The sequence below is a fragment of the Thermobia domestica genome, chromosome 9, assembly GCF_964235325.1.
Source record: "Thermobia domestica chromosome 9, izTheDome1.hap1.1, whole genome shotgun sequence".
NCBI lineage: Eukaryota > Metazoa > Arthropoda > Insecta > Zygentoma > Lepismatidae > Thermobia > Thermobia domestica.
The window spans coordinates 170,308,415-170,335,434 of NC_137462.1; the positions used below are offsets into that span (position 1 = coordinate 170,308,415).

Here is a 27,020-nt window from a genome sequence, read left to right on the forward strand (position 1 = left end):
AAATGGAAAATAAAATCGATGCGTCGTTTCCAGAAATCAATCGAATGAGGTTTTGTACAAAACAATGTTATTTCTTTAAATGGAACAATGGTGAAAATGTCAATGGTATTTACTGTATACATCTAGTCCAAACGCATCAAGAGCGATCGTCGAAAGAAATCAAGGTTGAGTGCCAATGCTTTGTTCAACAGTCCAGGTGGGAAAAACAGTCCAGGTAATGTCCATGCTATGGTTCGAGGTCGGGTGTGCTTCGCAGTACATGGGAACGTCCTCGTCACTAATTGTGAAAATTCAAGGAAGTAAGACTTAATAGAGTTGCTCGAGAAAATGGAGAAGAATACTGAGAAAATTGACATGCTGTTGTTGGTGTATGGCGAATATAGGAAGAATCCTGTGCTGTTGCATACGGTGTACGCCGAGAGATACCCAACCAGACGTAAACAAAGCCGACAATTATTCGTGAACCTCTTTATCCAACTATGGGAAACCGGAACACCTCGTCGTCATACAAGGAACAAACCATGATTCGGGTGTGGTTGAGGTTAGTGTTGTAGCTGCTCTCGCGGTAGATCCTCACGTTACTACACGTTCTATTGCAAGGGGTTCTGACCTAGTCAGCACATGTCGTTCGTATTCTCTACCGTCCAATTTTTATCATGTAATGTGATAAAAATGTGATCACCATACTTCCAACGATTTTTGAATGGGCATTAGACCAAACTGCACCTGATTTGTCTTTCCTCTTGTTTTCTAACGAAGGAATATGTGGTTCCAGCACGATGTCTGTCCAGCTTATAATGAGAGACTTAATATAAAAAGTTTCCTCATCGTTGGATTAGAATAACGATGGCCAGGCCGATCCCCGATTCAACCTTTAGATTTTTTCTGTAGGGAATGGTAAAAGACACCGTGTACAAGGATACACAAGCGACACTCGACGATATGAAGCGCCGCATTACTGCAGTCTGTTCTACCATTTCCATTGAAATGTTACATGTAAAATAATCTTTACATACCAGGCTGGAGGCTTGTCGAACAACTAATGGACATAATTTTGAACGTAGCTTGTGAATGTGTGTTGTGTTGGGAACACTAGAACATAGTTTGGCCCATGTTGCTTGTCTCGTACTTGTGCTGTTGACTGGAACATAAGCACTCGTCCTACGTTACTTACACTAGATGCGTGCAATAAATATCATTGACATTCTCATTACACGTACTTTCCTTTACATAACATTTCAAGGCAATGTTCCATTAAAAAATATATATATATATATATATATATATATATACAGGGTGGGCCATTTTAATTAATCCACGGAAATATCTAAAAAATGATAAAACATAGAAGAAATGTTTGAAGTACACGTTATATATTGCTAAGGGGGAAAACCATTTCCGCCAAAAGTACCCCTCCCCACCCCCCGGAAATGGGGGTAACGGGGGGTAACTTTGAAATGTCAAATGGGAACATGGGTCGAGTAATACCTCGTTCGAAAGGTCTTGGAAAACTAAGTAACGCTGTACCAAAATTTATTTCATATGGAGCACCAGTTTCAAAATGGCCGCCATGATATATTTCGGAAACTCCAGTAGCCGTAGCATGAAAACCATGGGAGGTAAATGAATGGAACAAAATTGAAATACGTAAATATCATAGGGCATATCGAATAGTGTGGTCCTTGTGATCCCAGTGGCCTCCCTGAAGGGGTCTTGGGGGCTAACTTCAAGATTTCAAATAGTAACATGAGTCGAGTGGTATCTCGTTCGATAAATCTTGCAAAATCAAACATCTTGCAGGAGGAAACGATTGAGGTGAAATTTCAGTGTTCTCAAAAGGCCGCCGAAACATAGTATCAGTGTCAGAGAAAAGGTTTAGTATCCGTAGTATGAAAGCGATTGGAGATAAATCAACAGAAGAAAAACTAGAGTAGGTAACTGACGTAAGGCACATCGAGAGGTGTTGTCGGGGTGACCCCACTGAAAGGTATCCGGGGCCAACTTGAAAATTTCAAATAGCAACTTGAAGCGAGTAACATCATGTTACATAGACAAATGAATATCAAACAGCCTCTGTAAGAATATTTTCGACATGAGACACCGTTTTCAAAATGATCGCCAAGACATGGTGAATGTGTCTAAGAAAACGTCTAGTGCTCATAGTATGAATACGGGTAGAGATAAATGAAAATAACGGAAATTAAATAGGAAAACCACGGAGGCGTTCCAAGGCTCAAGAATGATACAACAGAGATAAAAATGTTAGAGTAAAATTGCCATAATGTATAGAGAGATATCCAAGTCCTGCAAAATAATATTTTCCTGTGCTCTGTATGTGAGCGGGGTGGAAAGTAACAGTGAAAGTTCAAATGAGAACTCTACTTTAATTCGCAAATTAAGGCTACCTTACAAATAGGTATGGTATGGTTGAAACATTTGTTTGTAAGGATGACGCTGTAGTGACTATAAAAAGGCGAAATTTTATTTGAATGGTAACGCATATCTGTATGGGTAAGTATGATTTGATGCGAAAACAGAAAGAACGTTATACGAAAGAAGTTGTCGAATAATGCTGTTGCTGGAACTTACAAACGTGTGAATTTGCTAATCTCCGTCGCCACAGAAACTTTTATGCAATGCGTGCTGGTTATTCGGAAAGCATTTCGGGGATATACGTACACACTGTTTCGTCCCTCAAGCTCACAATATAACATGAGTGCTAATAGTTAATCAAAATGTAACTGTGGCCAAGGGCGCCCATGTTGTGGTTTCCAAGGGAGGCAAGAAAAAGCGACATTTCAAATATAGTTTCAAATTTTGCCGTAGCTATTCTAAAAATTCTATTGAGTTTTCGATATTCCGAAGCACAATTTCCTCTAGGGGGGCGAGAGCCCCCCTTGCCCCCCTTATGGGCGCCCTTGACTGTGGCAATCCGCATTAACTGAGTGCACTAATTCTCTATCCCTGAAGTCTGCCTTCCAAACAGCATTGGGTAGGTCAAGCGTACGCCCGAACCGTTGTCCGGTCGGACATTGAAATTTTGAAGTTAGCTCACAAGATCCCTTCAGGAAAGACGCTGGGATCGCAGGGGTCACATCATTCGATATGCCCTATGATATTTACGCATTTCAATTTTGTTCCATTCATTTACCTCCCATGGTTTTCATACTACGGCTACTGGAGTTTCCGAACTATATCATGGCGGCCATTTTGAAACTGGTGCTCCATATGAAACAAATTTTAGTACAGCGTTACTTAGTTTTCCAAGACCTTTCGAACGAGGTATTACTCGACCCATGTTCCCATTTGACATTTCAAAGTTACCCCCCGTTACCCCCATTTCCGGGGGGTGGAGAGGGGTACTTTTGGCGGAAATGGTTTTCCCCCTTAGCAATATATAACGTGTACTTCAAACATTTCTTCTATGTTTTATCATTTTTTAGATATTTCCGTGGATTAATTAAAATGGCCCACCCTGTATATATATATATATATATATATATATATATATATTATTATTATTATTATTATTATTATGCTACAAATATCTTCTAAATAATCTGTAAGCGATACAAATGAGCAATCGTAAAGCATATCCTGGTCACTTCAATCTTTAATGCCTTAATAGTTACCTCGGATTTAATTACAGCACTAAACATAAGATCTACAAAGAACTGTATGAACATCATTTATTGAGCATTACATACACGAAAAACATTTCTCTAGCATATTTTATTATTGTTGTTTAGGTATATTTGAATTAGTAATATATTTGAAATATATTTAAGAGGGGCGTCTTAAAAGTAAGCTTACATGGCATATTTTAGAGTAATAATATTCTGTGTTTTGTATAAACACGAATGCATATTACGAGCTTCAGTTAAAACTTTATTATTCAACATAGTCGAAGATTGTGGCATTTGTCTAACTGTGAGACGAGCTTGTCGATACTACTTTCGTAAAATGTGAGATCCCAACTATTAAGCCAAAGTTGCACCACTGCTTTAATATCTTCCTCATTTCCTTGTGAACTTATTTTTGGTACGCTCTTGTATGACACACGTTAGACAGCATGTAACTATAGCAAAATGTTACACGCTGCCACACATTGCACCGACATTGAAGAACTGCTGCGACACTTTCCGTGGGAATATGTGGAATATCCACATTAAAGCCCTGATCTAGCGCCCTGTGATTCATCTTGGACGGCACAAATTCCAAACTGACGATATTAAAACAGAGGTGGAATGCTGGTTCAACAATCAGGATCCCACATTTTACGACAATGGCACTGCCTCATGGTTAGACAAATGCCGCAATCGTCTTGGTGACGGTAGAACACAACATGCATTGATTTATATACAAGTAAAATATGATTACTGCCAAATATGCTTTGTAAACTTACTTTCGAGATGCTCCTCGTACCTTAGTAGGTTTTCTGAGAATCACATTGAAGGACGAAAAGAAAAACTAAATCATAAAATAAATTAAGTAATAACTAATATTACAATCTGTATTGAATGCTGACAGTTCTGAATACAATGGCCAACTTATCTTTCTTTAGAAATAAATATTACTATGAGTACTCAGTCTGCAAGGAATGTTACTACAACGAAAAGACAAACCACTAAGTCTTTTGTGTGTCTAGATATCAGGTTGAACACCAGAACACTTCAATTTATCTATGGTGTACAACTAAAGGAAATGTGATTAATGTCAAATAAAGCCATGTTACCTGTATAGGGAACAGTACTGCATCCTTAGTAATGAATTTTTTCACTTTAAATCCCGTACTGAGATCCGCCGCTTTATACACAGCTCCCAAAGCTGCTGCCTCGTCCGTATTTAAATTTTTACTTAGTTCTATTCCTACTACTTCCTGGAGTTTCTCTTGTATTTTGGGAACTCTAGTGCCAGCACCTACAAGAACAACCTGAAAAAACAATGTAACAATAAAATCAAATATAGCTTGAAGATAGTATTGGACACATACTTAAACACTAAAGTCATCGTCTACATTATGAGATGCTTATGCGTTAAGTTTTTGAAGTCAAATACAACTGACAATTTTGATATTAGGAAGGAATCAGAGGAAAGCTGGCGCACATAAAATCATATTCTGTAATTCAATTAAGTTGAATATGAGGGCATTCTCACTTTTACTTGATGTATAGTCCAAAATATTTTCCTGACTCTCCCAGATTCTCTATGGTAATTTGATCATCATACGAAATTTCGACTATACGTTTGTAGTAGATATTCTGTGTAGACTTGATCAATTTCCAAAAGAGAGTAGAGTGCTAATCTACTTAATTTTGAGACCAAGTAACTGAAGTTATCTTTTTTTTTTTTTTTAACCATAAGCAAGAGGAACATAAATATGTAGCTGTTTAAAAATCCAGAACAAAAGGTCTATCAAATAAAGCAAACAGTGTAGCTTGTGAAATATCACAGCAAAATGTAACTCAATGACGTAGCAAACAAATAATATTTGCTCTTTTACATAAAGTAGTGTGTTAAAATGTATACTTTAAAGTTTTAGTATCCATTGAAATCTAAACTTTGATTTTTTCTTTTTTTCGCCCAAGATTACAAGACTCTTCACTATCATTGACGCTTGAAAATAATAGTATCTTTAAAACGGAAGTTAAGTTCTCATAATCTTATTTTTTCTATTATTTGAAATAAGACTTGTTGATATCGTTCACTTCTATATTAATGCTAATTTCTTATTAACTTCACCTTTCCAAAGTTTTCTTTGTTACTGCAAATCTATAAGTTACACATCAATTTGTTCTTTTCAGCTATCTTTTGTTAAGGTTTTTTTCATTCTTTCTTGTACTGTGTTTTGTGCAACATTTCCTAGTAGACATACGAGAACTTGTAAAAATAAATAAATAAATAAATAAAAGGCTTTTTTGAAGAACGAAAGAAAAAAAAGTTCCTTTCCGCGACATTTTGCCTGGGGAATTCTGTGCTTTTTTAAATATTTCAAGTTAGCGGAGAGATAACTGCGTTTCCACCATGGTTTTCGCATTTTAACACGAAAACGCATTTAATTGCTGCATTCAAAAGAGAAAATCCTGAAAATTTCAAGAATAAAAGAAAATAGGTCTCTCAATAGGATTAAAAAAAAAAAAAAGTGCAAATCACTGGATACACTAGTTCCAATGAATTGTTTATAGATATATTAGGTTAACGTTCAAGGACAAAAATGTTTTACAGAAATAATTGTTCTGAAAATGTAAGAGACTTTGTGAAAAAAAATATTTCAAATTTATCAATAAACTAAAAACTTCATTATAACTTTTCGACGGCGAAAGTGCAAAACCTCGTAACTCAAAGCCGAACTTTCCAGGAGAGCAATTAAACCGTTTAGCTTTCAATTTTTTTCTACTTGGAAACAGTGTTATAATTCGAGATAATACTTTATTAACCATTTAAAGCATTATCTCGAATTATAACAGTGTTTAGGTGTTTAGTGTTGTATTTAGGTTTAAATACAAAGCTAGTACTCTCATTGAGAATCAAACCAAAGACCACGCGTGTTGGAACTAAAGATCTCTTGGTCATGAAGGAATACTTTTCTTTCTATACTATAGCACTACTCATCAGGTCTAGATTTTCACATGAAACAAAGGGCACTTTACAAATGTATTAAAAAATTACACATTCTCAAGTCATAGATATAAATATTAAATTTATTTGGACCAACAACACACGCTAGCAAAGCAATTTCACTGTGTAATATTGAAAAACAAAAGCACAATACCTGGCTTATTGTATCCATCGTTAATCCCGATGTTTTGAGAGCCATTTCTACAGGCAATCTAACTCTGTCAAATAAATCTGCACACATTTTCTCCAAATCTTCTCGTGTAACTTGCAACCGGAAGTCTTGATCATCAAGAAGGCCTTCTACCTACAAAAATAGCAGCAATTTTAGTGATACGTATCGACTTTCTTATACGAATAATAATGATGTTTTATTAAAAATTAAAAAGGAAACAGGACATAGCTCAGTTGGATAAAATAGTTCACTTTTCGTGCAAAAGGTCCCTGTTCGACCAGATCACGTGAACCTGAAGTGGACAAGCTTTCCAAGGGTTTTTCTCGGCATTTTCCTGTTCTCTCTCACTACATTAATTTTATCTGTTCTTCCATTTTTATTCATTTGCAATTATTTTCTTCCATTCTGACGTAAACGTGCAAAACTGAACTAATGATTAACTTTCATTCGAAATTAGAAAGTTAAAGTCAAATGATTGACAATTTCTTTGTAGATTTGCAACCTAACGACTAAGAAACAATATTTACCTGAGCAATATGATCCGAATTCGCACTGAGAACATTTTTCACTCGACCTGCCTCTTTAAACAACTTCGCCATTGCTCTAGGATTCTTAAACACATCGTTTGGCGTTTTCTTCATTTCATTGAATTTTTTGGCAAGGTAATTTCTTAGCCTCAATTGGATCTCCAAACCTCCAAGAGTTCGGTCATATCTACGAAAGAAAATTATTATACTTGTAAAATTTCATTTGAAAATTAAAAAGATTAAAAATCACACCGATCAAAAACTAACAGATTTTCCATGATAAAGAAAGAAAGAAAGAAAGAAAACACATTCTCATTTATCACTTTTTAGAGTTCATTATTTTAGAACGAACCCATCCAAGAGTACTTAATTCTCAAAAGCCAGTCATTCAAAAAGAGGATTAGTTTTTATACAGCATTCTTAGTTCCAAGAATATGGTTATATCTCACGAACAGAAATGAAAGGAAAAAATATGCTTCCACTGCAAAAGATTACCTCCATCACCAAGTATTGTTACGATCTCATTTGCAGCACTCCCTCTACTTTAATTTATTTATTTATATTTTATTCTACTGAATTACCTCATCCTCCTTTATTGTTTGAATATTTTTTCATTTATTTTCTCTTTAAAGATGGATGCACACGTAACACGCAATTGAAGGATATTTCACAATGAATCTCTGAAACACTACCGATTAATGGAATAGCATTTTATATAAAATAGAATATTAAGAGTATATTAATTATAAATCATTACTGAACAATCAATAGATAAAGAATACGTGGATTTCTGTCATGGAGGAAGACACATTTAATAAGCTTGTGAATACCCTGATTAACTAAATTTGGGGAAAGTGTACTTGAACAGCGGTAAATATGGGAAACTACCGTATACTTTAGGAGTCGATGTGGGTTCAACACTGAATTAAAGAAATATACGGGAGACCCTCAACAGCAGTGAACGATGAGATGGTCAAGTACTAATTAAAGAAGACCGCCATACATTTATAACAGAATTAACTATCCATTTGGGATGAACGTGGTATTGACGGATTATATTCAAAAAAATAAATAAATAAAAGTAAACTATAACTGATCTATTATATAATCCTTTTAGTTAAGCTGCGTGATGAAAATATATACTCCGTCAAGGAATGCTTTCTAAACATATTCATGGTTTACAATAATGTCTCCGTTCGTGTATTCCATCATGCTTTTCTCATGAAAACATGTCAGCGTAACTATCTTACACCTCCAGATATTTTGCCAGAGCCTCCATATTACCTAGATCTAGTATGTTTTTCTTTCTTTTTCCCAAAATAAAGAAATTTTTGAAGTACAGAAAAGTTCAAAATAACAACAGAGTAATATAGGCAAAAGAATCGTGGCTAAAAGAACAGTTTGAAGCCATTTTACAAATATGGCGTTGGTCAGTGATTGCACTAGTGAGAGAAGTGTGTCGCTGTATGTTTTGAAACATGTGATATGAATATGTAGATACTATCTACAAAATTAAGATTTCACGACATTTGGAATTAGATGAGTATCGAAATAATTAGGTAATGTACGAGAAGAGTTCATAAATAATTTATCTCCACCTAATTAACCATTTTTACGTTAACAGTAAATTATAACTAAAATCAACTCTTAATACTACTGCATATAAACAACAGAAACTTTTGGATGGCATATTTTACTCACCCAACGCCTATAATAGACACTTGAGGATTTTGCTCAGGATATCCTTTCTCTTTTGTTGTTACCAGTTGGTAACTGACTACAGTGGCAGTTGTGCTGGACGCTCCCATGTCGAAGAACATAATGTAGTGGGCGGTTTCATTGAAATATTTTCGTCGGAATATACCATAATTCAATGCAACTGCAGAAATGCAAACATGAGAAAGGATACTAATTATTTAAAGTAACAGTAAAAGGACATTATTATTACAGAAAGGAAATGATCATATAAACTGACAGGCCTTAAATAACTATATTTAAAGTTATCTCCCATAGAATTCTCATCACTTTCTTTTTCTTCTTTCTTTGAAATTATTGTTAAACAAGACAATGTTAAAATTTGGAGTATATAGCAGCTTAGAACGTAGATACTATGAAATAAAATTTTAAGAACTTTCAGCCGAGAAATAACAGATGGTAGCTCTATGATGTCATAAAGTTAGTTCATTTCCTAGTTAAAAACAAGTGGGTTTCATTTCACATTGTGAAACTACTGTATACTTTCAAACTATGGGGATTCAATACTAAACCGAAAATGGCATATATATATATATATATATATATATATATATTGTTTCAATAGAGAGTTAGGGCCAGATGGAAATGAAATCTGTTCTTAGGACGCCGAAAAAAAAATCACTTATTTATTTTTCAATTTTTGCTTGATTGAAATCAACTGAAACTGAAGTTATAGATTTCTACTGCTTCCTGTTTTAGTACTCAGATAAGGCTAGAGATGGAACTTACTCTTCTACCACAGAACTTATATCAAATGTTTTTGGTAGAAATCTACCTGACTGTTTCAGCTGTATGGCGATCGAAGTTTAAACCAGAAATGGTACTTTCGGTTTAGTTGAACTGAAGTTTTGCGTCCCTTTTAGCATCGAGACTATCAGAAACGTGAATTTATAGCTTAACGTAGGATCCGAACTACATGAGCTAATCCGGGAATGGAACCTCCCTTACCAAAAGGTGCGTACGCAAACCATACAGCCATGAGAAAGCTCAGCACTTCCGGTTTGAATAGATAGATAAGAGTGGAAATGGAACCTATTCTTGTGATGCTGAATCAGTATCAAAATAAATCTTCTCATTTCTGCCGTGTAAAGATCAATATTGAAACTAGAAATGATGGTGAATTACTATGACTTTTCCTATTAGTAGAGAAACATAAGACAGGAAATGGAATCTATTGTTTGGATGAAGAATCAATATAAACAAACTGCTTCTCGCTCTAATATTTATTGACAAGGAAAAGAACGACACAGGTGTTCTGTAAGACTTCCCATACTTGCGCATAGCATAGTTTGGAAGTATACTAACGTTTTCAAAATTCTCAATCTTATTTCATAATATTTCTGATGTTCTACACCCCTCTCCAAAATTGTAATATTACTTCCGTTTTACAGGTATTTAAAAGAAAGTCATGTTAAATACTTTGGTGGATGGCCCTTAATCTAAAAAGGTTTAAGCGAAACACTATGAAAGTCGTCAAGTCTAATATATCATCATCATTATGAAAATAAATGCCTGCAAAGAGGTTACAAATATGAAAGTGTGCTTACAATTTCAACGTATAGTCAAAAGAATTAGGCACAAAGTGTATTTATAATTAGGATTGTTTAGGGAAAAACAAGCAAATATATAAAAAATGTATCAAAAGTTCGGGGTCATAGGCCAACTCTGTTATGAGCAAAGATACGAAAAAATGTACAGAGAAAAGTCATTGGAAATAGAGATTTTTCTAATCGCACTATCCGTTTGAGCTCCACACTGGTATGCTAAATGAACAATCAACATTACCAATCAGTAATTGTTCCCCCTTGGACTCTCACTATACAACATTGTTGGGTAACGGGTTTGAGATATGACTCAATTGGAGAAATTTCACCAGGTTCACCTACTTCCAACAACTCTTCTCTCTTTCCATTTCTTCATATCTTTATTTCTTTACTCATAACAAAGTTGGCCTATGGCTCCAGACTTTTTAATACATCCAGTATACATACAGCGTGATTCAAAATGATGTGAACGATTACAATTCCTTAACTTTTTTATTAATCATCCAAATAGCTTCACATTTTAGTTAAATGCTAAAACTCTCCAAGTGTTTGTGATAAAAAAAAAAAAAAATGAAAATAGTATATCACAAATGTTCTATGTGGGCCCCCTTTGTTACCCTGCATACATCTATTCGGTATTCCAATTCCGCCCAGACCCGTTTCAACATGTTTGCATCAACAGTTTGCACTGCAGCAGTGATGCGCTCTTTTAGTTCATTCACATCTTAGGGTAGAGGGGGTTCGTAGACAATGTCTTTTAGATGTCCACACAGAAAAAAAAAATGCAGGGGGTTAAGTCCGGTGATCTTGCTGGCCAACGGAAAAGCTGATGATCATTTTTACCTGACCGCCCAATCCAGCGGTGTGGCAGTCTATTGTTGAGGAAATTGTGATGAAAGTGACATGGAACTCCATCCAATTGATAGATGAAGTTTGCACTGTGATTCGGGCTGTGCCATAAGCCACGTAGTAAGCATTTGTAGAAATGTTTGTCCAGTCACAGTTCCTGCAAAGTAGTACGGACCATAAACTTTTGAAGATGAAATTGCACAAAACACATTCGTCTTCGGTGAATCACGCACAATTTCACAGATTTGGTGAGGCTTCTCAGTTCCCCAAATGCGAACATTTTGTTTATTCACTCTTCCTGTAACATGGAACGTACCCTCATCAAATGAAACAAAGTTTGCCCCAAAAATTATCATCAACACTGCACAACTCTTGAAATGACTCACAAAAAGTTTTGCGACATGTGTGATCATTAGGTGTTAAGTGTTGTAACAACCGCACTCGATACGGATAAATCTTTAAATGTTTACGCACTATACGCCAAACAGTTGTTTGAGGCATTTGAAGCTCTTTGCTAACTCTCCTTGTTGACTTTTGTGGGCTGTGTTGAAAACTGGTTCGAACCCTTTCGACATCTGCCTCTGAAGTGGACGGCCTACCGGGCGATTTTTCTTTACAAATGCATCCCGTTCTGTTGAATTTGTCATACCACTTAGATATGGAGTTCTTTGATGGTGAATCTTTATGAAATTTTGTGCGGAACTCGCGTTGAACACTAATAACAGACCGACAAACGTGAAATTGTAAAACGCAAAATGCTCTCTCTGCACCACAGACAGCCATCTTGGAACTAATCACTCTGCCACCTAGCGGATAAATTTTAAACTACTACGCTCGTTCAAAACAAAACTTGATGATAATATTGAAAATATTTCCATGGAGATTTCATTGTTGATAGAGTATTATCACTTACAGAACGTTTCCTTATCGTTCACATCATTTTGAATCACGCTGTATATACAGTACATATTATACATATGTATAACCATCCCGTTCGCTAACGCTTCATAAAACAAAGGGAACAATAGGAAGAAATATTAAAGAAAATAACAATAACTACGGCACATCGTAAGTTGGTGCCATATTGGCTTCTACTTTGGTATTAAAACTTCAAAATTCTTAGGACAAAGTCCCGAAAGGCTTAAACCCGACCAGACGGTAAAGGGCAGGTACGGGGAAGGAGCACCTGTAACTTTCATTGACGTTTTCTTTCTTTTCCCTTTTATTTTATTTTATTCCTTTAAAAAAAAAAAAAATAGATTCAGTTGTTTCCCACTTGTTCTCTCGACGATGAGTGAAAGCCGAAATGCCAACACCATCTTTGTTTACCTTAATCCCGTACCAAAGTACTGACCAGACACAGCGTTGGTGCTTTCGAAGAACCGGTAGATCCTACGCGGCTAGGATATGTGCGAAGTACGTCAAACCTAAATAATAACTACGAAGTAGAATTTGAAATACATTGCAGTGGGTGTAAGTGCTGCCAGATAATGATACTGTCTTGTATTTCCTTAATATTCATAAAATTATAGATCTTATAATAAGAGTGTGTCATGTCACGAAATTAAAACAATACGACGGGCTACTGGACTGGCATGCCGATGTGCTAACCAATATGTAATCCAGTTTTTCCAGACTAAGCATACATTTCTATTCTTGACGTCAGTGTTCTCACGTCAGACTGAAACCTTCGAACTCTTCGCTACGCTAACCGCTTAGCCATGAAGGAGTTTGCCATATCAATTCAATACTGTAGATTATTCTGATCGAACATTTGCATTCCTTATCGTTGTCAATAATTCACTTACAATAATGAAATTGTTGTTGCGAGTTCAGAATCAGCTCGAATTTCGAATGAAATACTGATGTACGTTTCGAATAAAAGAACGAAAGGAGGCATCTTACAACTTGATGGCATCTCTTCCTCTAATTGTGGTGAATTCTTAAGAATGAGTAGAGGATCAGTGCCTTGGAATAAACCCTACTACGAAGAAACTTTGGACTGCTTGCACTTCAGAGTTCTTCCCATTTATAGTGTAGAGAAATACAGGGTGAGCACAGAAACAGTACCTGATTTTAAAGTGCCATATAATTAACATTTAATTGAATATTTACATGAAATTTTGTACAGAGCTCAGTAAACTCAAAGTATTTTCCCATCTATCTTTTCAGAATCCTAGTTTTCACCAGGGCAGCTAGAGGGCAGTAACATCGAAAATGGCGTTCACCCCACAGCCACGAAGCTGGTGCGTTTTACAATTTGCAAAAACAAGCAGTTTTGTGAGAGTGCAGCGTGATTTCAAACGACAATTTAATGCTGATCCACCCATACACAAATCCATTGTGAAGTGGCATAGAACGTTTATTGAGACGGAGTGCATTTGTGATCAAAGAAAAGGACATTCAGGGCGACGTCAAGTCTCCGAGGAAACTGTGGAGCGCGTAAGAGCAGCCTTCGTACACAGCCCACAGAAGTCTACACGTAAAGCTAGCAGAGAGTTGCAGATGCAACAAACAACAGTAAGCAAGATCTTACGCAAGCGTTTGCGGTGTTACCCGTACCGACTACAGTTGGTTCAGAAGTTAAAGCCACAAGACAAGGTATGAGTTCTGTGAGACTATGCAAAATTTCATGGAGGACGACGAAAACTTTTTGACGAAGATCATTTTCAACGATGACGCGACATTTCACTTAAGTGGAAAGGTGAATAGACACAATTTAAGGATATGGGGAATCCAGAATCCTCATGCAACGCATCAGTGATGCTGTCAACTCCATCACACCGGATATGCTTCACAACGTGTGGTTGGAGCTAATTACTGCCTCGATATTTCCCGCGTTACAGGTGGCGTGCACATCGAGTGTTTGTGATTTCAATTATTGCTACAAAAACTTTTTGAGTTTATGTATCACTGTTCAAAATTTCAGCAAAATATTCCTTCGCATGTTGAAACCTGGGACTGTTTCTGTGCTCACCTTGTACTGATGGACTAATTGAAAGTGACATCTTAAGCTCGCCAGAATTATGGGAGATGTTAAGAAAAGGTCCGATCAAAGAAAACGCATTTCCTATTATCAACATCTACAAGAACCTTATGACTTTAATGCAAAAGAAAGTATAATAATTTATGGAACGTAGCACAGAAAATGACTGCAGCTTATGTGAATAAGAGAGTAAAGCTATTATATACACACAGTAACTACACTATTAGTGGTAATAAACAGTGCGTGTGGAAAACGACATATTGGGAAGTTCTGAGCTATTGAAAGGTTAAATGTGGCGTCTGACTGACAGCTGGCGTACTATAAACAAAACATAAGGAAGAGTTCTGGTCAATCCAGCAGTATTCTGTCACGCTGTTTAGGCAACCATGATCACTGACCGCTTCTTATTGGTAGTTGAACTTCGAACCTTCTATCAAATATTCCATGTACTATTGTGTTCTTTGAAAGTAATATGTTACTAATCATTCTGTCATATTACCATTGTAGAATTATTACTTGTTAATCGTTTTAAATTTAAAGCCAGAGTCGCTAAATATAATCGCAAAACCTTTAGCAACAGTGCCTCCAATGCACCACGTATCCTGTATATGCCACTTATCTTAACAGCACAATGGAAAAGAAGACACGGATCACATATTAGTTATTATATCTATATTCAAGATGACTTAAAAATAGCAGTTAATATTTGATGAAGAATTATTTCTGTGATATGTTTAGTCATGCCAGTGTAATTCTCATTTTATATTTTATATATATATATATATATATATATATATATTTCCATTATTCTTGCTGGCTTTTAGTGTGGGTAGAATCAGGGCCTTTCTTAAGGTTTTTATTTGTTTACGACTTCTGAAAGCCATTTTGTTTTAAATTTATCTGAAGCACACACACCACTAAGGGATTTTTTTTATTGACACCATAATCAATTCAACTTGAAACAGTTTATACGGTGAACATATTTGTTTACCTGCAGTGTAGTCATTGATCAACTGCAAAACACGTAGTCCAGAAAGTTCAGCAGCGCGCAAAAGGGCTCTTCTTTCAGCTTGATTAAAGAACCCAGGTACAGTCAGTATTGCCTCCTTCACGGGCTGCTGGGCGAACTCCTCAGCAAACTCCTTAGCTTTATGGAAAAGCATACCAAGCAATTCCTCAGGTGTATACTGAGTTTCACTGTAATTAAAAATAATAACATTTAGAATAGTTAATTTAGGAACTACTTTTGTGTAAAGCAAATCAAGTATTACGACGTAAGATCTCACTGAAAACACATTTGATTGTCAATCTATTTGACCACATACTCCACTGTAGAAGAACGATTATTGGCAGTTACCATATTATCTCAGGTTTTCTTCCGGTATATAAATCAAGTTTCCTCCAGATATATAAATAACTAACAGTGATCTTAACAATAGTAATAATAAAATAAGAAATCAAAATACATAATATGACCAAAAAGCACACAGAAGTAGTAATTTTATAACATTCCTTTTGTAAACAGTAAACTTTTTCGTCTGAAGTTAGCATTTTTGCTTCGTGTTGACAAGATTACAAATTCAAATCTCGCGGCTGATCATCCTTAACTGGACTTTTCCAACGTTTAAACCAGTTTATCAAACAAAATGTTTACACCCTACCTACTTCTTAAAAATTCTGCCAATATTTTGTTGTTCGCAGTAGCCTGTTTATTTGTTAAGCTAACTCCAGATATAGCCGTGAAACAATTTCACACTGAAAAGAGTTAATAAAAAATGGAAGAACTTCAAATAAGATCATAATTAACTTTTTCCTGAAGTTACTAATCCATATTTGCATGTTGAAATTGAGAAAAAGTTATGGAAAATAATTTGAGTTAGAACTGCTGCTGCCATCTGGATTGAAATCCAGAACAGAGTTTTCACAGATTTTTGTAAACTGGTTTCCCTGATAAAGATTTACCTATTTCCCCGACAATTAATTTTTTCACTTTCCGTAATCCTAGTAGCTCAGTTAGATACCTAAAGATGGAGCATTAATTCCATATAAAATGTGTCAGCCTATAAAACATGCAAGGCCAAATTTATATACATGAATATATATTTAATCAATCTATACAAGTTATATGTGAATATACGGATGGTATTAAGACTGAGCTGTTGAGGAGTTTCACGGTCCAACTTCAAAGACTGTCATTAGATCATTATAACATTCATACAGAATCTACGAGAGATTATACTATTTGAAACTCAAAAAGAATATTCAAAATCAGTACATCTGTGTTAAAGTTACGCATGAACATGCACACAATGAAGTCGCTTAATTACGATATTAACACTATCAACCGTTGAGGTATTACATGGTCTAGCTCCGATGAGTTATCAGACCCTGATGAAATTTATATGAAACCACCACGAGTACATACTTTTTCAAACAAAAAGTAAATGAATAAAATTGATGCACCTATTTCGAAATTATGTGTGATCATACACACAATAATGGTATGAACACTGTAGGCCATTGAGAAGTTTCATGGTCTAGCTCTAAAAACTATGGTTAGATCCTCATGAAATTTACATGGAACAACCGGAAAAGAATACTCTTTCAAACAAACAAACAAAAACATTAAAATCGGTGCACCTGTGTCGAAGAGCTATGTTTGAACATACGTACAACACATATATAAACGAGTTTTTTTTTTGTTTTTTTTTTTAATCGGCTAAAAAGACTGGATCATGAGGGACGTCCTTGAGAATATGGTGTTAGGAAAGAGAGGGCTAAGGAGGCTCCACAGCTGATGGACGATATCAAAACAGAAAAATGATACGTGAAGACGAAGAGGTTAGCTGTGCGCCAAGTGACCTGCCAATAATGAAAGAACCTATGATGATGATTATTATTATTTCCAGTACAGAAGTTAAGATAAAACGTGCATGAATCAACTTTAACGTGATGTCCGAATCACATCTATTCTTGCCTGGAATAAACAGGAATTCTCACATTGCGGTACACTAAACATTAACCTATAAGAGAGCATATTTTTTAAGCTTACTTTTATTGAAAGTGATTATATTCGTTTGAATGATAAAGCTGAAATACAATGGTTTTTGGTAAATTCTTTTTGGAAATTAACGTTCGCTGGTATATTTACATACAATATTTTGTTTTCTTTCTAAAATATACAAATTCAAATTGCAATATACAAATTACAAATATAAGCATCTCAAAATTTTTACTGTAATTAATATTTGCATCTTATGTACAAATTACAAATATAAGCATCTCACAATTTTTATTGTGATTAATACTTGCCTATCATGCTGGAACACTACAGTGCCCCGCTCAGGATCCGGAACAATGTCGTAATATGGAAATCTCTCTTGAAACAGTTTGACTATTGGGTTATCTACTTTCTTTCCTAGTAGATCCAAGAGATACACATAATTATTTTTCGGGAATCTTACTCCTATGTTTGCAGCATCTTCGCCGAACGTTCTCTCCCCATCTCGAAACGCTATAGCCACTGGAGTCTTTCGTTTCGATTCTTTATTTAATACTATTTCCATTGGTACACCAGGCTATTGAAAGATACAATGAAGATACAATTAACAGAATAGAAATATTAATCACTGAGCAAATTCAATTTCAATAATAATTAATTTAAGTTACCACTTATTGCGTCCTAATGAAATTTTTAAGAATGGTTTTAGCAGTCACTACTTTCATCAATGGACAAAATACTTCACTGCAGAAAATTCACATCTCAAAATATCAGCTGCACCTTCGTGTGTACAGTAATGATGACAGAATATTATTTCATGTGAGACCCCTCCTCTCCACCCCCCCCCCCCCAAAAAAAAAACATAACTACTCTCCCATAAGATTATGAAGAGGAACGCAACTTCCAATTGCACTACATTTGTTACCTACAATTTCACTTCATCGTACATTCATCATTTTGAATCAAACAATAAGGACTGAAGACTACAAGACTACCTGACTGTGGGCTGTAAATATTTCAACATACACACTACTTACACTGGAAATTTGTTTCAACGACAAAACAGATTGCTGTTGTCTTTAAAATTTGTAAACAGTTACAGAATGTTTTGTCTTTGTTACCAGGTTCCACTAAGAAAGTAACCAACTCTTGAAAAATTTACACTTTAGAGGTCTACTGTTTAGTTTTCTGTCAAGTACTAAAGACACTTCAAACCTGACGTTAGTGGAATCAATAATGAAATTGATCATTTTCATTATTGAACTGTACCTATGTGAATTAAGAATGGTTTTGGTAAATAAATACTGAAAACTTAAACATTATGGTCATTTATAATTATATTCCATTGGTCACCTAGGCTCACTTTACCGAAATTTATCCCCAATTTATTTGTTCTAATGAAAAAATAACTCAAAAATACTTGTATCTATAAACGACGTTGATTGTTTCAGACTGACTTCCGTAATTTTTTGTTTTGACAAACCCTATAAAATGCTTGATTAAATCCAAGACTGCTCAGTCTTCATATCTTGTTAGTGAAATGTTCTTTGATTCTCGTTTCTATGTTTCTTTTGGTCATGCCAATGCGTCATTCGTATGAAGTACGTACAGGATGGACCATATTATATATATATATATATATATATATATATATATATATATATATATATATCTTGATATGCCATTGTAACTTCTTAGGCCAGTCAATAAAGGGTGATTTAGGGTGGAATAAAGAAAAAAGTGTGGAAAGCTAGAACAAATTTTATTTTCTTCATAAAAGTGTCCATAACAACATACTAATTTTGCACCCCTCTACCACCCTGCATTTGGCTGCCATCTTGGAAAAATGTCGCCAAAAATTAGTTAAGTGTTTTGTAAATATTTTGCATGGAAAGTATTTTAGAGCAAAATATGTTATTACAAAAAATAATCTACATTAAATTCTCAACAACAAATGTTCTCATTTTTTCTCTAGGATATACGGTTTAGGTGCTATAGGCATGGCTAATTACGCATTTCTCTTTCAGTATCGCTTTGCAGCAGAACCTTAACGAAAATTTTCTGATACTATTTTGTTTTAGTGATTTTTTAAATAAAATATAAAGTACTATATTTTTCATTCATTGCAGGTGAGACTAAGGATAAGTAATCAAGTCTATTAGATCATCTATGTGTAAGATGTCGTCAGCTGAAAAATGTTTTATCTGTGAGAGACTTCTCAGTGGTGTTAAGCACTTGAAAACATTAGTCGACTGCAGTATTAAAGTGAAAGATGGAAAGGAATGCCAAATTAAGGGCTGAAAAGTGCAAAAAGCTCATGAAAAGTGCAAAAAGTTTACACAAAAATAAGAAGTAGGAAAAGGTTGCTATCACGACGTACTTCATCACCTACGCCGATTCGGTGGTAGGTGAAGTACTACGCTTCAATTTTCTAGAAGCCTGTCTCTTTTGTGAACAATGTACATCAGATGAATTTTTAAAGAGAGAGTAAAAAACCTGTGAATTAGCGTGAGAGTTTATATCGCGTCGAGACCATTTAAGTTAAAAACTCAATTATGGAAGCAACCGACAGAAGAAATGGGGCAATGAAGTTTGTATTAGGATTGGCAATGTTCATAATTTAGTTGCTACTGAAGCCAGATACCATTTCTCATGCATGGAAAAGTTCTACAAGATTTTTTCTGGAATGGAACGTGGACGTTCGAAAGATAATGTTATTTCAGATGCTATGGCTCATGCTTTCAACTACCTTGAAACTAACAAGGAAGATGCCAATTTTCATTCAATGAAATTTTTCAAGAGTATGAATGTGCAGACTGTCAACTGAAAAAAGAAAACAAAAGAACTAAACTGAAAGATTAATACTCAGGAGATAGGATTTTATATATATATATATATATATATATAAAGCCTATAGTCTACTTCCGTGGTACAGGACATAAAACACTCACGGATGCATGTTATGATCGTCAAAAGCGTAAGAATATGGACGAAGAGAAATTGAGAATCGTAATAACAGCCGGACAAATAATTGCTCAAGCTATCAGATCTGAGGATAATAAATTCGGTGAGTATTCATCAGCAGATAATCTTTTGAATGATGTTAATTCATTCATTCTTGGGACCCTAAAATGCCTTCTTGACATTAGTATCCTGAAAAACAAGAAGGGAATACCAAAAAAATGGGAACGAAAATGAATAGCACTTTCTCACGCCATAATTGCAGTAGCTAGAGCAAAATCATTTTTAACTTCTTGCAAATAGGACTTGCAGTGCATCTTAAAAGTATGGCTCTTAATGTTCTCTCTCCGTTAAGACTGTGTGTATCATATACTGAGACAGCTCTTTCAAGTTTCAGCTCTCGTGCTCCTCAAGACTTATCCGCGAACAATTCATTTACGCAGTTCGCATTTGACAACGCCGATGCCAATATTTCTTCTCTGGATGGTTTTAATACTTTTCACAGTATGAGAGGAATTTAATGTGTTACTCCAACTCCAGATGATTCCACTTCAAATCAATCTATCATAAGACTGAAGTAGATCCGGTCAGCATCCTTTGTAGGGTATTGTAGCCATGTTTCTGTACAAAAATTTCAAAATAGAGATAGTCAACAAGGCCTGTCAAGCATAACACTTGAGGATCTAAGCAAAATCAATCCAGTGTTAACTAACGTCTGTTTCAATAAGAGAACTGAAATAGTTATATGGCAAATGGAAAGAAGTGTATACTCTTCCAGGTTGAAATGGGTACATGGAGAAATTGAACTACAAATTTAAGTTTCGCAACATTCCAAGTTTTATATCTTCCGTTTACCAAGTCACTACCTACGGATTATAATAGACCTGATTATTTATCTTTAGTCACACCTGCAATGAATGAAAAATATATTAATTTATATTTTATAAAATTAATCACTAAAGCAAAACAGAATCAGAAAATTTTCGTTAAGGTTCTGTTACAAAGCTATGCTGAAAGACAAATACGTAATTAGCCACACTTATAGCATCTAAATGGTGTATTCTAAAAAAAAAAGAAAGATAAAAAACATATCTTGTAGAGAATTTAACGTAGATTATTGTTTTGTAATATCATATCTTCCTTCAAAATGCTGTCATGCAAGATATTTACAAAAAACTCATTCTTGGCGCCATTTTTCCAAGATGGAGGCCAAATCCGGGATGGTAGAGGAGTGCAAAATTAGTATGTTGTTACGGACACTTTTATGAAGAAAATAACATTTATTCCAGCTTTCCATAACTTTTTTCCTTATTCGACCGTTCATTGACTGGCCTATTTAAACTAAGAGATAAAAAAACACTGACATTGTGTACAATGCAAATATTGGAAGGGGGGAAACTTAATATCAAATTTGTTATTCCGTGTTGCAAACTAAACACGCTACAATATCACAAACATCCAAATTTTGGTGACCTCTTCAGCAGTAATAACGCAAGTGAGACGGACGGGCATTGTTCATCCAAAGTACTTTAGTGTTTAATTCTATGATCATGATATGATGGATTTCGAATGAATAGCAACAAAAATACAAAGGATTGTAAATTTGAATTTTTTCCAGACACTTTACTTTGGAAAACTGCTTAGATAAGTACCTTATCCAATTGCATAGATGGTTCTCTATAGATGTGAAGATCATAACACCAGGTCTTATTTTAAAAAAATAAACTAAATCTGAGACAGTCGTGTGGACCACCCTGGACGATCTGAAGTGGAATCACTCCTTTGTAACAAGGAAACTAGGAAAACCAAAAATGAATCAAAAGACTGCGATCTTGGGCAATAATTAGTTTTTGGATTAGGGGCCATAAAATTCTTGAATGGGTCCTAAATCGAGTTTTCGTATTTTCTATGGAATAAGCACATCACACTGAGTTAACTAAGTTTGGATTTGGCTATACTACAGGTAGATCTCCAGATATAAGGCCTACAGGAAAATTTTTGATTGAAATATATGGGATCTTTTGATCCAAAAAGTAAAATTTTCAAATTCCTTGTAACTTTATTTCTACTTATTCGAAATATATCATATGATCCACACTAAGGTACTTCGGACGTGCGTTACTCCGTCTGTGTAGCTTGTGTAATTACTTTTGTAGAATTCTCAAAAATTTGTTTTTTGATGTTTGTGATTCTGTTCAGTCCTTAGTTTGCAACACTGTACGATAAATGTGGAATTGTAAGTTTTCGTAGCTAGGGTATACAATGGGTTACTGGAACGCAGTCATATTATAGTGCTGCCAGGTTGAAAATGGAGAGAATGTAGGAGGAAGACTAACTTACCGGACCAGTTGGTTGGTAAGAGTACTGGAAAGACAAGAAATAATATATATAACAAAAACAGAGAAAATCACAAAAAATTAAAAGATTATGAGGAATAATTAGAAAGGTAATAAAAATAATGAGAAAGAATGCAAAGAAGTATGAATTAAATAAATGATAGTAAAAATATTGGAAAATCAAAACAGAAAGTGGTAACTATAAAAATAGTGTATAAGAGTTCTCACTTACAAGGCGAATTCTCTGACTTTCTAACGTCACAATTTACAAATTTCCAGGCTATATTTAATGTTAAAAGTCACTGTATTTTTCTAATCAGGGATTTCATTTATTTTGTATGTACATGTATGTATTGTATATGCAGGAACAGAAGTTTTGCAAAACGAACTAATTTTTATTATAAAATATTTTCTACCAAACATCTGGGTACGGCAAAACCTCAAAATTCAATTTATATAGTAATGCCAATCCAGGCTGTTTCCTTTTTTATTACAACTCAACGAGTATTCGGGCAAATATTTTTGAATCCTGCCTACTACGTCTATTGTAATAGACCAGAACAATTTTCGAATTGCGACATAATTCACATTGATTTCCACTTTAAGATATCTACCTTAATTGAGCTTTGCTTGCTACAATAATGTTTACAAACTTCTAAAACGCTCTCGCTAGTTCTCGATGCATGTAAAGGTGCAGTAACTGTACGAAACATGAATGTAAATGATCTTTATAGATATTGCCAGTGAAAGTCCTGCTCTAGAACATTTTTTAGAAAGAAAACGTTAAACTACCTGCTCTAGCTGCAATAGTCGCCCTCTATTCACACACTTCTAAGAAATGCCTGCTGTAGAAAATAAAGGTTTAAAATAATGTATTTTGAAAAGTAAAAAATCCGTACTTAAAGTTCTCCGATTTTTCCAGGTTTTCTAGGTCGGTGGGAACCTCATGAATGGAAAACGGACTAAGTTCAGAGATTACGGTATAATGAAGATTAAGACTAGGGCTAATTCGCGGAGGGAATGGTAATGTAGGTGTCTTCCCATCTCTAAGATTTTATGAATACTTATACTGAAGAAGTGATCGAATGTACAGCTGAAGTGCTGAAGTGGGTTGTAAGATGGGAAATTTAGGGGTTGCAGGAGGTCCGGCGATTGATGATGTGGATAGAAAATTTATTATTATTATTATTATTATTATTATTATTATTATTATTATTATTATTATTATTATTATTATGCTGACAAGAAGATACTGTAAAGTTGAGACGTGATGTGGCAGAAAAGGTATAATTCCCCCAAGTGGCCAATGCATAGATTACGTTCGATGTGATGTAGTAAGGATGAGAGCTCAAATTGAAAATTGCATACTGCTGGTAGGTTAGATATATAAGTACCTGCATGTATTTCTGTAAGACATAAGTAACCATTATTAACAACATTCGCAATCTGAACTTGTCATTTTATATAATAAAGGAAAACACCTAAGGATCCGAAGTACAACATTTTACATCTGAAATTCCGATGTATTTTTACGACAGAAGTTTTTAGTGGCATGTTATATGAGAACAAATCTAAAAATAACTTTTAGAAGAAAGCAATAAAACACGTGAAAGGAACAAACAAAATTCAGTAACAGAAAACCGATGAAATAAAAATAAAATCTTTATTTTTTAAAAATCAACTTTCATTTTTATCTGAAATTATCTTCTGTTCTAACATCCTTTTCTTTTTGCTACTGAGAGTAATTCCTGAATTGCAGACCGAATTTTCTGTGTGCGTCGATGCCTTACATAAAATTCATTATCCAAGTTATCTAAATCTGGATTTTTTTTTTAATGAAAATATTTCAAAAATCTGTTTTTCAGTTCAAGAAGTAGATTTTTCATACTTTAGCAGACAATATGTAACATTTACAGTACCTCTACAGATGAAAATATTAAGTTATAAGATGATAAAACATTCTCATATACACAATTGTCAGTTTTTTTTCATTTTATGTCTTATTGACTGCAAGAATATCATACAAAATTTGTCATTTCGTACATTACAAGGTAGAATATAAGGTGAAGAAAACGCTGACTGCACCTGGATGAACTATCGGTTCAGTAATATGACAGCAATAACAAATGAAAGAATTCTTGCATGACGCACATTCCAGCTGTTTGTTTCCACACACACACACACACACACACACACACACACACACACACACACACACACACACACACACACACACACACACACACACACACACACACACACACACACACACACACACACACACACACACACACACACACACACACACACACACACACACACACACACACACACACACACACACACACACACACACACACACACACATATATATATATATATATATATATATATATATATATATATATATATATATATATATATATATATATATATATATATATATAACTGAAACCAGTTACTAGAAAAATCGATATTCGGCTTTTGATAGAAACCTAAAGCGACTCTTGAAAGAAATTCGAACAGGTTCGTTGAAAATTTTCAAATAATGGTTTCGGTTTTTCTAAAAAGCGCAAAGCCTCCTTTTGTCCAAACCACTTACATAAAGTAGGGTAGATGGGAGGAATTGGGAGGTACGTTTTTGTCAGCCTTTTCCCCCCCCCTCACAGTTTATACGTCCTTTTCTAGTTTTTAAGAACTGATTGTATGTTACAGGTTCTTCTGCACCTACTGTGGGAATGGCAAGCTTTCGCCATCTTTACTTTTGATGCTGTACCATTTTTATTGTTGTTGGTCTGATTTCCACCCAATTAGCCCCAAGGAGATTATTGGATGCAAAATGATAAAAGCCATTGCCGGTGCACAGAAAAAAAAAGTGGGTGATTGGGTGTAAATAAAGAAAACTCAAGCTTTCATATGTCATTGGGTGTACATAACTTGTATTCCACTTAAAAACTAATAGTTTTATGTGGCCTAAAAAAAAAAAAAAAATTATACCTTAGTTTACGTATAATAAGGAGTAACTTATTTCTAAATCTCAAAGATATTTGAATGCCTTTTCAAGCCTTCCAGTTATTGCCCATAGCATAGTATATTGTCCTGTGAACTTAATTCATTATGTATCACATACGAAAAAGACTATAAGCGGTCAAAACTTTGGCCAGAAACATTATTTACAAAAAAGGGGCCCTAAAATTCAAACAAACATAGGAGAAAGTAATAAGACTAACGCTAAATAACTATTACAATAGAACATGTGTTGGAACTCTGGATTGACAAACAGGTCCTAATTACAGCATCAGCACTATTGGCATACGCAACGGCCACTGGAGGTCTAAGTTGAAGAAAATAGCTTAAGCACAATGCACTATGAAACAGAAGTGTACCCACAAAAGATAAAGATAGCACAGCATTTAAATGAATTCTAAGAAAAAATGTTAACCTAAGGTATACCACCCATTTACTCCCGAAGCATGCGTGGGGGAGGTACAAATTTTAACTTTCTCACAGTGAGGATTCAAGATTGCTACTCTTCACGGCACGATCCTTATGATGTTTTTAAGCAGCAGTAAAAAATCTGTATCAAAATATTAACAGATGCACGATTTGTTGTAACTCAAACCAAAACATCAGATGCACGATTTATTGTAACTCAAACCAGAACATACACAAACCTGAAAATCTGTTTCAAATATGTCATTTCTTAACCAAATCAGTTTTTGGTTTCTTATCATTATTACACCCTCTCAAAATTCATCTAAGCTTTTTTTTCTGACCAACATCTACCCACCCAAAATTTGGGTTAATTAAATCCCATAGAAGGTATACTGAAATGTAATATATAAATTTTTATGAAGTTCACTGCCCAATTCTCCCTTCTATCCTATTTACCACGATAGAAATAATATTCATGTGCATTTTGATAATGTGACTTGCAAAATGTTTAGTTAGAACTGCCCATTTTCAGTAAAATTGCCCTTAATTACTCTGTATTTGGGCTCTTCAACAAATACAGAATTTTATTATACATGTATATGTATACTCACAGAAACAATGGCAATTTTCATCCATTCACTCCCTATGTCTATACTCATTACAGCTAATCCTTGTACTTGAAGGACACTGGTCCAAGCCAAGACTAGAAGAAACACACACATACTCTGGACAGCAATCATTTCTGAAAAAAAGAAAAAGATATTTTAGGTTCTCGTTCTATACGTAAATTTAAAATACGAAATAAACTTAGTAGCATAAAAGAAAAAAAAACTTTA

General features: G+C 34.7%; 1 protein-coding gene across 4 annotated transcripts in view; it reads right to left on the reverse strand.

The window, feature by feature from the left end:
- Grp170 (hypoxia up-regulated Grp170 co-chaperone protein) overlaps positions 1-27,020 on the reverse strand; it is a 181,522-nt gene that overhangs the window by 131,835 nt on the left and 22,667 nt on the right. For all 4 annotated transcript variants that reach the window (XM_081772184.1, XM_081772182.1, XM_081772185.1 and 1 more), the window contains exons 2-8: positions 26,796-26,926; positions 17,764-18,029; positions 15,443-15,648; positions 9,019-9,196; positions 7,318-7,504; positions 6,773-6,922; positions 4,736-4,933 (exon numbers count right to left, since the gene is read on the reverse strand). In XM_081772184.1, coding sequence (XP_081628310.1) covers positions 4,736-4,933; positions 6,773-6,922; positions 7,318-7,504; positions 9,019-9,196; positions 15,443-15,648; positions 17,764-18,029; positions 26,796-26,926 — 1,316 coding nt within the window. The remainder of the gene's footprint in view (positions 1-4,735; positions 4,934-6,772; positions 6,923-7,317; positions 7,505-9,018; positions 9,197-15,442; positions 15,649-17,763; positions 18,030-26,795; positions 26,927-27,020) is intronic.